Here is a 17835-nt window from a genome sequence, read left to right as displayed (position 1 = left end):
TGAATTTTATGCCGAAGCGTAGATAAAACAGCAAAACGACATATAGAGAGGTTTCTAATTTATGAAGCAATCGATGGCTGCTTTACAAAAATTGCACAACCTACACACATGTTTGACTCTTTCTTTTAAGATTACAATTACTGGTATTATTAGTTTGGCTTTTACTTGTAGAATCTGGCACGACCAGTAATTAGCTTATGGTTTTTTTTTCTTTAACCGATACCTTTATTAACAACAAGTGAAACCTGTTACATCTTGTTACAACAATGGTGTCTTCAAAAGAGATACACCTAAGGAAGGAAATATAATACAACAAAAGCTCACATTAGAGAAACATTAGTCAAATAGACGAAACCATGTCACCAAGAAGGATTGGTCAGGATCGATATGTCGTTGAGCACGAGAGAGAGGGTCAAGATGGCATCGGAGGATTTGTTTAATCTGAGTGATCAACAGTGAAGTAGGATGAGACATGTTGTTGTGCAGGCGAGAATTTCTTTCTTTCCAGACGAGGTACATCGAAGCTTGATAGGCGAGTCGTAGAATCAAACAAATGTTCCTATCACGGCTTGGATTCTTGAGCCAAATAGTCCTATCATCAAACAATAATGGAGGGGATACTTGTGCTTTGAGCGTGAAATAGAGCCAGATCTCAGCAGAATAGCCATAGTCAAAGAAGAGATGCTGCCTAGTTTCGTCATGAGCATTACAAAGAAGACACGCTGAAGGGACATTAAGTCCCCACCGGATGAGTCTATCCCTTGTATGAATTCTGTTCCTAGAGTTTATCCAAGCGATGAAAGCATGTTTCGGAATTCTACCCTTAAACCAAACGGATGCAAACCAAGCGACTTTAGGACCAGTAGGAAATAAGGATTCCCATGTCCTAGCCGTGGAGAACATATGTGAAGCCTCACCTTCTCCTATTTTCCAGAGGTACTAATCATCCGGTGCTTCAACTTCTGTATTGACTGTAGAGGACTGTGGGAGGCATTGCTTGAGGAGTATAATAATAGGGCTTCTGCTCCTGGACTGAGAAATCCACCACTGACCATTCCTTATTGCATCTGCCACCACTGCATACTTATGCAGACCAGTTGTTCTCGGTCCCGATTCTCCAGTGATCTCTATCAGCGGACCCAAACCGGTCCAGTTATCCATCCAAAAGTTGCAGGTTATGCCCGAAGCCACCTGACAGACAATGTATGTCTTTGCTAGACTTTGCAACTTACCAATGCTTCGCCAGATCCAACTCCCTGAGGTATTCGCATCCAAATCCCAGAAACAACGAGACCCTATCAGGTTGCGCCTAACCCAAGCTACCCATAGGGAACCTCCCTTAGCAAAGATCATCCAGATTAGCTTCAAAGCTAAAACCTTATTCCACTGTGAGAGCCTTCTCAATCCTAAACCTCCATTCTCTTTAGGTGTACAAACTGACTCCCAACTTACTTTGGCCCCTCTCGCTGAGTTAGGTGCTCCTTTCCATCGAAAAGCACTACAAATGCTTTCTAGCTCCTGAAGGCACTTATTTGGAAGGACAAAGATAGATGCCCAGAAGTTGATCGTGGAGTATAGAACAGACTGAAGTAATTGGAGCCGGCCCGCAAATGATAGGAACCTCACTGTCCACGAAGAAAACCGCTTCAAAATACGATCAATTAGTGGTTGATAGTCCTGCTTTCTTAGGTTCCTTGATGTGAGAGGGACACTCAAGTATTCTACCGGGAAGGAGCCCAACTGAACTCCAACAGTATTTGCAGTTTGTTGAATTGCTTGAGAGTTACCCCCATCCAAAAACAGAGCTGATTTATCCCTATTGATGCCCAATCCAGAACCTGCTTTGAACTCTTCTAGGATTTGTAGAATGCCATTGAGTGATTCTTGTTGTCCATCAAAGAAAATGAGGATATCATCAGCAAAACTAAGATGAGTGACCAAATTCACTCTGAAGAACTCCATTATCCAATTGCTTTGATAGTACGTCCATGGCTAGAACAAAGAGTAAGGAGGAAACTGGATCCCCTTGCCTAAGTCCTTCCTTTATGGGAAAATATCCTATGAGCTCCCCATTAAAAGCTATGATGTATGAGGTAGTAGTGTAGCACTGTCTTATCCATCCTATGAACTGCTCCGGAAGATGAATTGCATGTAAGACGTTCAATAGGAAATCCCAGTTGAGGCTATCATAAGCTTTTGCCAAATCAACTTGCAGACACCCCCTTGTAGTGGGACCGGCTATGTGAAAATCAGTGACTAATTTGGAGGCAAGAAGGACATTCTCGCAAAGTTGACGTCCCTGAATAAATCCAACTTGATTTGGCTGAACAGCCTCTGAGATAAAGAGCTTGATCTTCTGTTTCAGCAATCGGGCAATGATTTTGTAAATTGTTGAGCAACACGATATGGGACGAAATTGAGTGATCTAATCCGTGCCTTGAATTTTGGGGATCAACGTGATAGCCGTGGCATTAAAGCTCCGTGGAAGGAAACCAGAAGAGAAGAAATCCTTCACTGCCTCCACCGTATCTTGACCGACTATATCCCAAGCTTTCCACAAGAACTCCGCTGGAAACCCATATGAACCAGGAGCCTTACTCCTTGGCATTGAAGCAATTGTATTTCTTATCTCGTCATCTGAAGGAGGCTGCAATAATTGTGTGGCTAGATCCGGTGAACATCTGAAGTGAACTAAGGCTTGAATTTCCTCTGCTGACATCGGAGTGACTTCGTGGTTCTCAGATCCCAGTAGGTTCTGATAATAACCTATCAGCATGTCCTTGATTTGACTCACATTATGAACTCGTTGAAAATCCTCCTCTCTGAGGTACTTAATTGAATTCCTCCCTTGGTTATCAACTACAGACTTATGGAATAAAGCTGTATTAGCGTCGCCATCTCGAGTCCATCGAAGTCTTAATTTTTGCTTATAAAAAGATTCATGTGCTTTCGCAAAGAAATCCCATTGCCTCCTCGCCACAAATTCTTCTCTGAAAAGAGAATCCGATGGATCAGTCATCAATTGAGCTTGAATCAACTCTAGAGCTTACAGAGCCTCTTTCGTCCTCTGTTGAATATTACCAAACCCCTCTCTGTTCAACTGTCTACAAGCGACCTTTACTTTCTTCAACCTCTGACCATACATAAACAGTTTTGATCCCACTGATACCTCCTCCTGCCAAGCTGCTCCAATCACTTTTTTATATCTCTGATGAGTAGATAAGAAGGAGAAATACTTAAAAGAAGTTTTCCTTCTCTCAACGACTGCTGCGGTAAACACCAAGCTTGGTGAATGGTCTGAATCTCCAGGAGGATCAAAGACAGACATTGACTCAGGATATACGTCCCTCCAGAACTCATTGACTAGGACTCGGTCCAGTTTTATGAGTATCTTCAGGTCGTTGATTGAACCAAGTGAAAAAATCACCTCTACTTGCCATATTTGATAGATAATTATCCTCCAGACAAGCATGGAGTTCCTGCATTCCCGCCAGTGGAAGTGAATGAGGAATGAGTGAATAGTGCTCATCAACAGATAGAATTTGATTGAAGTCACCTATCAATAAGAGTGGAAGGCTTCTAGCAGATGACTCTTGAGTAATCATATATATTTGGTCCCATAGATCTCTCCTTTGACTAACTGTATTGTAGGCATAGACAAATGCCACTGAGAAGCTCTCCTTGGTTGCTGGCATATACACACCACATAGCATTATTTGAGCAGACTTGTATAGACAAACCACTGATACAGATGGATCCCACACCACCCATATCCTTCCTAGCTCCGCGAATTCATAGTTGAAACAACCTCTCTACCCGGGAAAGGTAGACCCCAAAGTATTAACCGCATTCTCCTCTGAGACATGCGTTTCCAAGATAGCACCCATTATGGGTTTATTACTAGCTATCCACTCCTTTAGGAACCTCTGTCGAGAAAGGCTATTAAGACCTCTTATGTTCCAAGAAAAAACCTTCATCATCAAAAACCCAAAATTGAAGGTAGAGCTACGCTCTTTCATATGCTAACAGGCGTAATCGAGGCATCTCCTCGATTAACCTGCAAGACTGAAGACTCCCCTGAAGACTTACTAACCACCATAGCTAAGCCCAGACCTGACACTTTAAACTGATATGCCAACCCCTGCCTAGCTATACCAAACTGCTTCTTAGATTCCACCTTTGCCAATTTACGAGATGCCTGAACACCCGGAATCGACTTAACTGGGTCTGAAACAGAGAGTTGTCCCACCGATTGAGCCTCCTTATTCTTTCCATTCTGACGAGTCTTGTCTTTTGCTTTATTTTTTGCACCTACTACAATCCACTGACTTTCTTTGGGAGTAACAGGCTGAACTATTGGAACAATCGGTATTTTCCTTTCTTTACTCTCCTTAATCCAGTCCTTCACCTTTTCTTGAGTAACAACAGACATTGAATTATCCCTCTGATGTCTAACCACTGATTTAACCGGAGGATTGCTTTTACTGCGTCCCTTAGTTCGCTGATGAGTTTCTGGTCTATTCCTGATCCTTTTTTGAGGATGCGGATTCCCCCCTTTATCAGTTCGCTGATGAGTTCCTGGTAATTAGCTTATGTTTATGCATGCATGGCTATTTTCTTTAAGATAATTCTCTCTGTTAAGGTTTTTTGTTTCCAGTGTACATATGCAAGAAACTCGAATAGTGTTCTTTATACTTCCATTCAAAGAAATTAGTATTCCTCTCTCTAAAAAGAAAAAACTGGATCCGAAAAGAGAAAACTATAAATCTATCGGACACAAAAAGAGTGTTACAATGATATTATGCTGAAGAAGACTGACTCATTAATTCGACATCTAGGGATCCCCGAAAAGACAAAGCAAAGCATATTTTGGTGAGCACAAAATATATACCAACATTATTATTCTCTCTTTCTCCATTTCGACGTTTTTTTTCTCTAAATTTCTGATTATTAACATTTTATATGTGTATACGAATTCTTTATTTTCATTTAGTGAAATTAGATTATTCAAAAGAAAAAAAATTCATACAACTTTGAGGTAAAAGTATGAAAAAAATACTTTTTGAAATATAATTTTTTAACATAATTTTGATAAGTATTTTAAAATCAATGAATGAATAACACATGATTTTTGTTTAGATTTCCAAATTCATTAAAATCATAGAAACGATAAATTCACCTAATAGTATTTTTGAAGCAAAAAGAAAACCAACTACTACAAAAAAAAATTATCAGATAATTTAATCTCTTAACAAATTTTTTTTTTGATATAATCTTTTAACAAGTTCCAAGAAAGGAAAGAATGGATTGTATACGTATTCACTTTGACTAATTATTAAGGGATTCATCATTCTTAAAATTTTCAAACTGATAGAACACTTGTATTAAAGTTGTTGATCCGTTACCTTGATATCTATAGTTGACTCTACTTTATATCTATCTATATATATGTCTACATGCATGTCAGCATGTGTCTTCTAAGCCAGAAGAATTATAAACTCGAATCATTCAAATATCACCAAACACAGAAAAATTAGAAAATATTTCTAAAAGATGAAGCTGGTTATGATTCTTGTAGCCTTCTTGCTCGTTCCCCCGATGTTTTCTTCAGGTACTGAACATTTAAACACTGTTCTAACTTATGCTTTACTTCGTGGCTCCAATATGTAAACTAAGCCTTAAAACTTAAAAGTACTTATAAAATCTAGATTGTAGAAACGTAAATTAACTAGCTGAGTCATGTTTTTACAATCTGTTGCTTTTGCAAATAAGTAACGTAACCTATTACTGTTTGTTGAATTAACTAAGCATAGATAAAATTAGAGTGTAAGTATACTATTGTAGATTGGTTTTCCGAAGGAGTTCAAAAATATATATATATTGATGTTATAAATGTTTTGTGTACATGCTTCATATTTTCTTAGGGATCGCTGAGACTTCGTATCTTGACAACGTCAACTATGAGGTATCAACAACAACGATTTTTAAAGTGTTATATATCGATTACAAATATGCACATCCAAACTAAAAAAATATATATATATATATATATATATATACTATTTTAATTTGTTGTTTTTAAAGGTTAAAGAGGAGATGGTGATGAATAGAAGAAGAGTCGATCTAGAGATGGATTACACTGGGCCGCCCACACCTCCAAAAGCACCATCAGTACATGCCTATAACAAGAAAAATTAGTTGACCATTACAAGCATAAAAGTATCACAAAGCATATCATTCAATGATTCAGCTAACTTGAAAATGTCATATAAATAATAATTTCCATAAAAATATACTCCATCCGTTTTAAAATATATGATGTTTTAATTAAAGCACACAGATTAAGAAGTTTTTACTTTTAACAAGTTTAACCAATCAAAAACAATACTGCATAAAATAAAATACTAAAGTAATCTAAAAGTTACATAGAAACTTGAAAACATCATATATTATGAAACAAAAAACTTCTCTAAAGCATCTTATATTTTGAAACGGAGGGAGTATTATACAAGATGCTGCGTCCTTTTTTTTATTATTCAGAGGATTTTAATCTTGAATAATTAAAAATAATAATAATTTTTTAATTTAAAAGGTTGATGAAATATGTGGGTATAAAAGACAACTATGCGAATAAGGATCCATTTTTATTCCTACCACATGAGAGGCCACCTCCTGCTCTTAACTTCACTATAAATGATAAATCGCTGCTCTTCCCTTCACTATAAGTCGCTAGACCAATAGTTTAAACAAATTAACTGTTTTTATTATAATTTTATTTGTTCTTAGTCGATGTAGTCATTCTAAAAAAAATGGCTTTTAAGTTTTAACGTATGGTAATTCGATGATCACATTTGTAGTGTCCCCTAATATATATATAGAGCTTTTATTTGTCAAGGAGTTTTCATGTAGAAATTAGAATTCTATATAAATTTAGTCGTATTTAATAATTTTTTTTTTGTCAACAAAAGATCAGCTCAATCGTATTTAATAATACTACGTAGTATTTTCAAAAAAGAATGAGTATTAAGTTTATTTATTGACTGTTTAGCTAAAAGCTCAAAATTTACAAACCATAAATACTATTTAACTACTTTTACATAATATTATTCCCTCTGTATCACAATAGATGATGTTATAGGATTTTTACATGAATTAAGAAAAATATTTAATGTTTAATGAGGAGTGTATTATTTATTTATAATAAGATATTTTATAATTATTAACCAATAATTTCATCAAAATTTTAAATTCTCATTTAATGTTTCTTGAAATTTACAATTTCTTACCATTAATTGATAAAAGTATACAAAAAATTATTCTTTGTGATACAAGAAAAAATACTAGAAAATCATCTTTGATACAGAAGGAATATTAGTTATTTGACATTTACTAGATAGAGTTTAACCAATAAAAAAAGACTGGTCGGATCAAAAATGGTCATAACATATTAAATACGCATGAAGTATGCATAGAGAGTTCTGATTACAAGTTTACAACAAACTGTTGCACTGAAATTATATGATTTTGATTTAAAAAGACATTAGAGTCGGACCCGCACATACGTGCAGGCATATTTTCATAAGTTTATTTTTATTTACAAATGAAATTGTTATATTGTTAATTACGTGCGGGCATGTTTTCATAATTTTATTTTTATTTACAAATGAAATTATTATGTTGTTAATTAGAAATTTGTTTTTTTGAGTATAGATAGTTTAGACTTAAAAAGTAAGAGTGACTTGAACGGAATAGAACTTTGGTAATATTATTGAATATCGTATGACATAACAAATTTCCCAAAAATTGAAAACTCTGTCTTAATGCTTAATTAATCATTTGGAAATTACTGTATTTTAAAATTTCGAAAACAGAACTAAGTTGCCAAGTAATCAGATAAATAGATGAAATCATGGATAGTTAGCAGCACCTATCTGACATCTTGATTCTTGTCACATTCCTTTTCTCCGTTCTGCCTACACTTGCTTCAATTTTCACACCACATACTCCTTAAATGTAACCCATTTAGAAACTTCTGTCTTTCCAACATAATCAGTTTTCTATTTGACATTACCATCTTATTAATTCGCAACATTAATGGTAGTTTGGATAATGAAGACAGTGCAGTACCATATTTAGATTTGGAAAGCATCATTGTTTTGATCATAACTCCCTTCTTATCGTAAAGTACCTTCAAAAAAGTATAGGCCCTGAAACCAAATATTGAAAACAGATAAGTACATCAATCTGAAACACACACAAGGATTTTATTTAATATCATCGATTATGTAAAATACCTAGTACCCATAATCCATTTTGCTTTCCTCGCTGAAATCTATAGATTTTTGAAAACTTCTTTGAAGATTATATTCATTGTCCTCTTCTGCGGTTTCTCATCTTTGTCAACAATAAGGATGTTTAATCCTTTTTTAGAAGTTACTCTAGAGATAGCAACATACAGCTGGCCGTGAGAGAAACATGGTCTGGGTAAATATAGACCAACGTTTTCGAGAGACTGTCCCTAACTTTTGTTTATGGCCATGGCAAAAGCAACAACTAACGGGAGTTGTCTTCTTCTCATCATAAAAAAAAGCTTGGTATCTGACGGTGTTAGCAGTATCCGTGGAATCAACACTTTATCTCGAACTCTATAATAGCTTCCAAGTCGTCTTGAAGGGCTTAATGGTAGCAAGACTTGTGAAAACATTGTTAGTAGCCATCTATCTATACTATTAAAAGAGAAGCATTTATAATAAGTAAATATAGATTAAGAGATTATTACATGAAATGAAATGCCATTTAAATCGGAATAAGGATATGTATAATTCTTGAAGCCAAACTGACACAATTAATAAGGAATTTTGTAGCCAAACAGATATTATATGTGATATTTTAGCAAAAAAATCAGAGCCAAACAGATTCATATTTAAGTGTACGGAGCAAACAAACATTTAATGCGTTATTAACACATCAAATTCGGAAGCAAACAATATGGTTACACGATATTCGTCATGTATATGCCAATATCTAAACAAATCTACCCATCTAATTAGCACGTCAAACTTTAATGCTTCCCTTATTATATTGTTACAATTAGGAAAATTTAATCTTAGAATATCTTCTATTAATGAATAACTTAAGGAATCATAATAAAATCTATATCCCTGAACATTAGCACGTACCATAACAATTATGAGTAAGCGTTAAAACAAAATACTTCGAGCATATCTTTCACCTGCAATTTTTTAAAAAAGAAAGTAATTAATGATAATTCCAAAATTTATCATAATAATAATTTCGCAATCTTAACAAAATATATCTAAATCCAAGTTTTTTTTGGCAATTCGAATGTAATACGTTACTATTGTTTAGGAATATTGCACCGGATCCGGCATATTCCTTTCATCGAGTAGTTACATAAGGCTATAAATATAGAAACATCCTAAAAGTTTAACATAGCACCCCACTATTAAAACCATTCACAAAAGCATACACTTTTGAAATCACAATAGTTGCAAATGCTACTCACAAGTCTTGCTATGACCAAACCTTTTAAAACATGTTGGAGGTTCAAGTGAAAATAATGCACACATAGAAAATCAGAAAAGGGAAGCCATAGAGATGATTGAATTTACCCGATGTGTCTCTGCAAGTTACTTGATTTTTAAAAATTATGTTTTGTTGGCAAGTATTATATTTAGTTATGACTAAACTATGTTTACTACTTATGATTTAGGTTACCGAAGGATGGAGTATCACATCCTTGACAATTCAAGAAAGTATGTTAACCTTTTTCCTCGCAAAACCATTTCAGAAGTTTTGGAAGCAACTAAAGTAATGACCAATGTATGGATATTACGTCAAGTATATTTCTATTACTTATATTTTATAGAAGGATCATGCAAACTAATTGCATGTTTAAATGTTTCTTTTAGGAGGGAAAGTATAAGATCTGCATGTGTACCACCTATTCGATTGACATGGATTTTGGTTCTTATTACTTTGCCTCCAAGTGTACAAGACGACATTTAAGGTGCCAAAAACCATGTTAGCATTATAAAACAATTATTCTATGAATGAAACTTTGTGTTTTTTTTTTTTAATTTATTCCAAACTAAATTAAATACGTGCGGAATTGATTTTAAAGCTAAAATTATTATTATGTTTGTAATACATAAGTGCAGGTTTATAAGTAAGAAGATCACTCTATGAAAAAAATAGTAAGAAAATTGTGGTATGGCTATTTTGGGACAGAGAACCCTTCCCATCCCATGTATGTCTTGTTTTGGTATCTTATAACTTTAGTTTTAATACCCATTTAAGATTATACATTTTAGTTCAACAGATTAGGTAAGAGATTCAGACTGAATTAGTGACAAGCTAGATTTCTTTAAATAAAGAGAAGCATTTTTCACTATCTAGGCATAAATTTTGAGATTATTACATTCCATTGGATTTAGTTTTAGGAAAAAAAAAAAAAAGATCAGTTGGTTAAACAGGGAGATTCCTATTTGGATCGTGATTAATGTGGCTAAGAGAATGGGTTCTAAATCCGTATCCAAACATATACAATCATTTAAATTCATTACCATAAAACCCCAGTTTGATAGTTGTTTATTTTTATTTTATATATTATTAATGATACATGAAGATACCAGTATAGATACGTGGAGATACCTCCTACCAAAAAAATACGTGGAAATACCAATATATAAATGATTTTATTATTTTTTTGTCACACATGAATTAAATATTTATATGTATATATCTGTTTGCAGGCGGTAAAAAAACAAATGTTGTTACTAGATATGGTGTGAAAGAGAAAACATGTAAGGTGAAACGTGAAGGAGTATTGTCAAAGGACTTTAATTATGAAGAACATACTTCTCAAGTGATTGATTCTAATCAATTTAATTGTATAGTAGATTTGTGTAACCATCCACACATATAGCGTAGGTATATATATGTGTATATATGTGTGGTATAAAAAATCAAAATTTTATTAATGTGTTTTTTAAAATCATTTTTAAATTGTAAATTCACATTTTTGTTTAATTTAATTTAATTTGTGTGTTATTAAAATTACGGCAATCAAACAAAGTATATTTTAGAGTATTAGTTATAATTTCATATCCAAACTTATATGAACCAATAATCTACCATAAAATATTGGAAATATAATTATCAATTTTAAATTATATAAAGAAATCAATTTTAATTCAATTGCATAAATATAGAACTAAACATACCAACTTTTTTTTGTTGGGACAAAAAGAAGCTATCAGACCAATTAAAACGAAAGAACATATCATACCAACATAACTATTGTAACAATGTTAGTGCATAAGGATAAGTTTCATTTATAAATACCAATGAATAAATATCAATTTTAAAAGTGAATAGTTTCACTTATTTTCACACATGAATATATAAAATTTTGGGTAAAATTCCATTTTTTTTAATAGCTATATTTTATTCTCAAAATCTAAGTTGAGTAAGAGCAATTTAGAATGGATAAATATATAACTTTGAAATGGAATAAATTTGAGTATTTTTGAAAATTTTACAGAGTTTTAGACTATCAAAATATAAAATAATCTCTAATCCAATCTCTTAAGACATATTTTATAGATAATAATTTTTTTTAATTGAAATACATGTTACCTACGGGTTTTGTAAATTCAACATGGCCAATGCAGATATTGCTCCTGTGGTTTTTGGGTGAAGAGTTTTCCACAAGTAAAAAAATAGCAAAACCATTACAAGGTAAGCCTATCAATGTAGATTTGTCACGCTAAGGTCATTGAGTTTAGGAATTTTAATCATTATAGCAGATTTTATAGATAATTTTATGAAATATAAAGAAAATTTGTATAATATCCACTAATTTGTAAAAGTTAAATATCCAAACAAAAAGTACATGAAGTACGAGTATCCCATCCGAATCTTCTACCTATTTCTTTATCTGTTAGACTAAGATTTACAATCTTAAATGGGTAAAGTATTATTAAAGTCACAGTTATAAAGTAGAATAAATATGACGTATATGGGACGTGACGGTTTTTCTGTTCATATATAAACATTCTATTTTCATCTTATTTTTTTAATTGTAGTTGTTTATACTTTTCGTCTAAAAACAAAACATATATAATCATTCTTTTCGTCCAAAAACCAAAAACATATCAAATACTATACTGATATGACTTTAGATTATAAATGTTACTAATATTCGTTAAAAATATGTTTATAAACATTATCCTGCATATACATAATATATTGCAAACTTAATAATAACCTTAATTTTTGAAATCAACCCCGCATGTACGTGCGGGTCCGAATCTAGTTTTTTTTTTGTAGAAGTATTGCTTGTAGTATACTGTTTTATGTGTTTGATTTGAGTAACAATAACATCACGTTGTATGGTTTTTATAGTCGTACACCATGATAGGAAAATTAGGTAAGTGGTAAAAATTTTGCCATGTTTAATATTCCGTAAACGTGGAATAACTCCCAAATTTGCGTAATTTCACTACTAATTGAGGAATATTAAACATGTGAAATGCATCCAAGATTTTGTAAAATCTGGTTTTCCATAATTGTTATAATATATTTTAAATTTGGAAAGTTGACATATAAATAAATGCGCTCGAATTACGTGAATTGATATGTTTAGTTTACCGGATCTTTGATATGTTGTATTTGAGAGTAATTAGCCCTCTCTTAATTTCTTTAATTTACGTGTGAGATTGACAAAATTTCTAGAAATCAATATCTGGTTGGATATTTTTTACATGTACCGTTCGTTCCCATAATTAACTTTCCAATAAAAAAACGTCATTCCATAGCAAACTATGAACCAAAGTATTGGACACGTTATATAAAAGTGGGCCAATTTGTACTATAAGATAGCCCAATTTGTACTATAAGATAGCCCAAAACGTTTGGATCATTAGTCATACAAATATGTAATATATTATTAAATGCTTCCCTTTTACTCTGCAAGATTTCCTTTTTAGATTTTAAAAATATACTCAGTCGCTCATTTATGTTTTGTTCGAAATTTTTATCAAACCCATAAACTTCGGGTTGGGTTAGACAGAGTCCGCGTCTTTTCAATTTTAATTTAATACAATTCTACTTTTTTTCTGTTTTTTTTGTTTGTAATGACATTTCATGTAATAATCTCTAACTTTATGTTTATTTAGTGAATAATGCTTCCTTTTATAGATAGATGAAAGCCAGAACAAATTAAACAGATTTGTTCTACCAAAATTAACTACAAAACAATAAAGCTGTGGATGCATAGAGATTTGGTTTTGGTAATACAACAACAAAGCTGTGAGAATATATATTGGCATATTATGTGTAGTACTCCAACAAATAGCCAGGACCGGGTTTGTAAGGATCAGCTTCTACATAAGCCTCAGGGCGATCAAACCCGAGATCGTTCACACGATTACTCAGAACATGAAAGATGGCCTTTTTGGAACCTCCGTATTCGTCTCTGTTCTTTTCCACGTACTCTGTCGCTTCAGCTGCTACGCTGTTGACAAATTCAAACCGATTGTCTTCTCTCAAAAGAAGCTGCTCTATGTCCATTGTCATAACCTTGCCAACTTCTCTAATCTTCCTTACTTGCTCTTCCACAAACGGAACTCTTTGCATTTTGTAACGCAACATATCATCCTTCTTCGTCTACAGACCCAAAAAGAAAAACAGCAGAACGACATAGGAGAGGTTGTTAGTTTATGAAACAATCGATGGCTGCTTTACAAAAATTGCAAAACACTTGGTTGATATCTCACTATAATTAATGGGATTGGACGAGTGTCTTGTGATACATATGGTCAATGCAAAAGAAAAGGTTTGAGGAAGTAAAGAATCTAGACAATAGTGTAAGAAACTTTGGAGCTACACATATAACAAAGAGAATGCACTGTTCTGGATATTGGAGTAGTTGTGAATACTCAAAACAAACCCTCAAGAACCTAATACGATCAAACAACAAACACAGATAGTTCACAAGATGTCCAATAAGAACAAAGATCCAGAGTATTTTTTACAACGATGTCCTACAAACTTAGATAAAGACAATCTCCATCTCCTTCTATGCATTATATCGATTACACTAAGACCACTCACTGTGACTTGAATAACGACTAACTAGTAGTAAGAAAGCCTTGTTGTTTTTCTAAAATTCATATACAAAGTTTACACAGAAATGAGCAGAGTTCATCCTCAGTGTGTAAAAAACCTAAACTGGAAATCAAGAGGACAATGCTTTCTTCTGTGGTCTATAAGCAAAGCTAAACCCTAATATTTGATTCCTGATTCCAATTTAGGTCATTTTACATTGAACTGTGGAAACTGAGCGATTTCTCTCAAGCATTCATCTTACCAATGTTCTCCTCCTCCAAACACGGCGTCCGTTATCATCTCTTTGAATCCCACACGAAACCTAAAAACGAAATTAACCAGATTCAAACTCAATTTTTACCTGAATTAACTCCGAAAACTTCGTATAGATACCAAAAAAAAAAAACCATACGAACCTGAGACTGAAATGTGCAGCGCAAGTTCACGCTTCTCGTATCAGCAATCTGAATAATACAAAAAAATCGAATAACATATGAGTAATCAATCAATCATATCAGCAATTAGGGATTTACTTACAGGTAAAATCGAAGAGCAGGTGAAGGAAAAAGAAGCCATGGATGGGTTACACACACCACTCTGTACAGTAGAAGAATAGATAGAACCGGAACCTGATTTTATATCTAGCCACTCCGGTTCGGTTTAATGGTTTATCTTTGATCGGTTCTGATTTGAACAAAATTATCCCTAACCGAACCGGATATAAATCTTTCATGTGGAACGGTTCTTTTCTTCTGATATCATAAATTTTTTAACTTTAAACACACTACAAAACAAATTAATAATAACTTGGTGTAAATCTTAGAAGAATTCAATCTAATTAGTAATAGTAGTTAGTGGGAACCCTCTATTGTGAGCTACACATAGACGACATTACACGATGGAACCTTACATTATAGTTGTTGAATGAGCATAGAAATTAATCAACTCTATCTCGATCATCACCGGATAAAAGAAAAAGAAAAAAAAGAAATGGTATCTAGGATTCATCTCTTAATAAGATGTTGTATTCTGCTAGCTATAATCATGATGGGGCATGCTCAAACAGACCGGAAACTTGTTGATGAGGATAATGCTGCAGCATCCTTTTATATACCATCGATTGAATCTAGTCAGACTCATCCTTCTTCTCACCACCGTTCACTTGGTGCTGAGCATTACGAGAGATCATCGCCTCCACCACCACCTAAAAAATCCTCAGAAGTCGAACCCCTCACTACCGGTACCTAGACCATTTGAGTGATGATGAGCATCGGTCGTGAAGAAGACTCGTAAGTTTTTTTTTTTTCGGTAAAAGAAGACTTTCGTAAGTTTGATGTCATTATACAAATGTTGGTTTATGTTTTTAAGAGCTTCGCAATCTTTGAAGGCTTTTATCTGATTTTGTTTTCTTTGTTTTCGGAAGTATAATTAATATCTCTATATATGAATAAGAGGAAATCACTATCTATCTCCTTCTTTATTTATTTGATTTTTACTATATACAGTATCTCTATTTTACCATTACACATACGGATATTTTCTAATATTCATTTATGTGTATGTTGTATTACAATAGTCTTGGTTTTTGGATTTGGTTTTAGTCACGATTATGTGTTTGTTGTAGTGATATAATTTGAAGAAAAAAAAAAAAAAAACTTGGGTATGGTAAATTTGTGAAAAACAGAACGAATATCTATTATTATTATTATTATTATTATTATTATTATTATTATTATTATTATTATTATTATTATCATTATGTGTAGTCTCTCTCGGGTACGGTTTAAATATCCGTAACCGAACCAAACATCAAACTATCATGTGGAACAGTTCTTTTTTTTTTGTTCCTCATCAATATTTGAGAATGAATATTTGTGTTCTATTGTTGCCCATTTGACGTGGAGGAGGAATGATGTGTAATAAAAATTATTTTTCATGGTAAAAAAGTTGGAGGATAAAGAGGAATGTCACAATTAAAAGAAATTAATTCAATAATAATTAGTGGGATAGATAGATAATGATGGACTTTAAGTGGTACATGCATATATGAAGTGCTCTTCTAACAAACATGATTAAGAACACTTTGTAATCCAAATAGTATTTGCTTTTATTTCTTTGTATTAAGTTGTTCATTTTATCATTATCTGTCTATTCATGTCTGTTTCATCATTTTCTAGGTTTATGTTCTTAATCATTATATGGATAGACAGAGATCAAACAAACATAAACCAAAGATTGTACATGCATACATGAAGTGCAAGGTGTTTTAATACCTTTTATGTTGTTGCACCATAAAAGATATCAATCTATAAAGAAAGTGATATGCAAACAATCGAGTACAGTATGAACCGTGGTTGAGCGAGGTGGTCGAGTGGACTTAAACGAAGAACAGATGCAATTCTAACAACTTAAACAACACAGAAAAAGAATCAAAGCGATTAAACAGAGAAAACAGAGAATAAACAAGAAGCAAATAGATCTTAAAGATGGGAATAATGGATTGATATCGAGATTGTCTAACAAAACTCATACAAGCTATTCCTAGACAATGATCTCATAAACTTACAAATCCACTCTCATGGCAATATCAATCAGGTTTAAACACTCATAGACCTAGGTCTCACTAGCTAAGACATGAATAAACAGACATTAAATTCCAGGTTAATTCTTTGTCAAAAATCACTCTAGATAACTAATTTCTTAGGCTAGGCATAGTATCTCCAGTATTAGTTTGATCAAGCATCTTAGGCATCTTTTGAATGATGAAACACCTCAGATCTATCTTTAACTTCTCAGAACAAATATAGCATAGAGAACAACTAATACAGAAAGGATCTATAAACAATCAAGGCTTAAACAATCTAGACAAACCAAACTTTTTATCAACCAAACCCATCTCAAAGATCTAATCACTACTCAGATCTAACAAACATGATTAAGAACATAAACCTAGAAAATGATGAAACAGACATGGATAGATAGAAAATGATGAGATGAACAACTTAATACAAAGTAAAGGCAAATACTCAACAGATCAAAAGATATTTGGATTACAAAATGTTTAAAAAGGTAAGTAGCAAAAATTAGATTAAAAGCTGACTCACTAGGACTCTATTGACTACTGTGCGGCCGCATGTACAATACACACACACATATATATTATATATATATATAGTAAGTGGGGGAATCCCTAATTGGCTAGAAGACAAAAGAGTAAGTCGGCTGGGCAAATGCTCGACCATGTGTTCTGTCAAGTGCTTGGTCGAGCGCCTCCTGAAGTCCTATTGCCACCTGGTCGAGTGCTTCTCCATGCTCGTTCATGTGTCAGGTCGAGTGACTTCACGAACTCATCTAAAATCCACTTTAATCTTGATCCGCTTCACTAGATGTCTTCTCTTTGATCACAGCTCCCTTCCATGCTCCAAAGCACTTGATTCACCTACTATGCAAATGCTATGCAAATTCTATCCTAATGCATAAACTGAAGCTAAAATGCATAGAAATGCTAAAACTAGCTTCTAAACAATGCAAAACTGAAGATAAAACTATGCTTAAACATGGTAAAATAGAGAAACATGACAAGTGTATGCGATATGTTAAATAAATTTGATTTGTTGATTTAACGATATAACGTTCCAAATGTTGGTGTAAGCTTGAAATAGCTTGAGGTTCAAGCTAAGTATATTTAGAATATACATATCT

At 33.2% G+C, this 17835-nt stretch overlaps 3 protein-coding genes and 1 long non-coding RNA gene across 4 annotated transcripts; 2 read left to right on the top strand and 2 right to left on the bottom strand.

Moving 5' to 3' along the window:
* LOC104706740 lies at positions 239-912 on the bottom strand. The gene has a single exon (XM_010422954.2). The coding sequence runs from the start codon at positions 901-903 to the stop codon at positions 337-339; it is 567 nt and encodes a 188-aa protein (XP_010421256.1). The 5' UTR covers positions 904-912; the 3' UTR covers positions 239-336.
* Positions 5493-6245, top strand: LOC104706739. The gene is made up of 3 exons (XR_754468.2): positions 5493-5611; positions 5925-5965; positions 6085-6245. It is a non-coding gene; the product is annotated as an uncharacterized LOC104706739 (long non-coding RNA).
* LOC104706738 (protein PLASTID TRANSCRIPTIONALLY ACTIVE 7) lies at positions 13203-14738 on the bottom strand. Its single transcript, XM_010422953.2, has 4 exons — positions 14671-14738; positions 14550-14597; positions 14396-14455; positions 13203-13692 (listed from the first exon to the last, which is right to left on the bottom strand). Exons 1-4 carry the CDS (start codon positions 14707-14709, stop codon positions 13357-13359), a joined length of 483 nt encoding a protein of 160 aa, XP_010421255.1. The 5' UTR covers positions 14710-14738; the 3' UTR covers positions 13203-13356.
* Positions 15026-15581, top strand: LOC109126071. The gene has a single exon (XM_019229149.1). It carries the CDS (start codon positions 15058-15060, stop codon positions 15379-15381), a length of 324 nt encoding a protein of 107 aa, XP_019084694.1. The 5' UTR covers positions 15026-15057; the 3' UTR covers positions 15382-15581.

The sequence above is a fragment of the Camelina sativa genome, chromosome 8, assembly GCF_000633955.1.
Source record: "Camelina sativa cultivar DH55 chromosome 8, Cs, whole genome shotgun sequence".
Lineage (NCBI taxonomy): Eukaryota > Viridiplantae > Streptophyta > Magnoliopsida > Brassicales > Brassicaceae > Camelina > Camelina sativa.
Note: the sequence above shows the minus strand (reverse complement) of the source record. Positions and strands in the feature narration are given on the sequence as shown.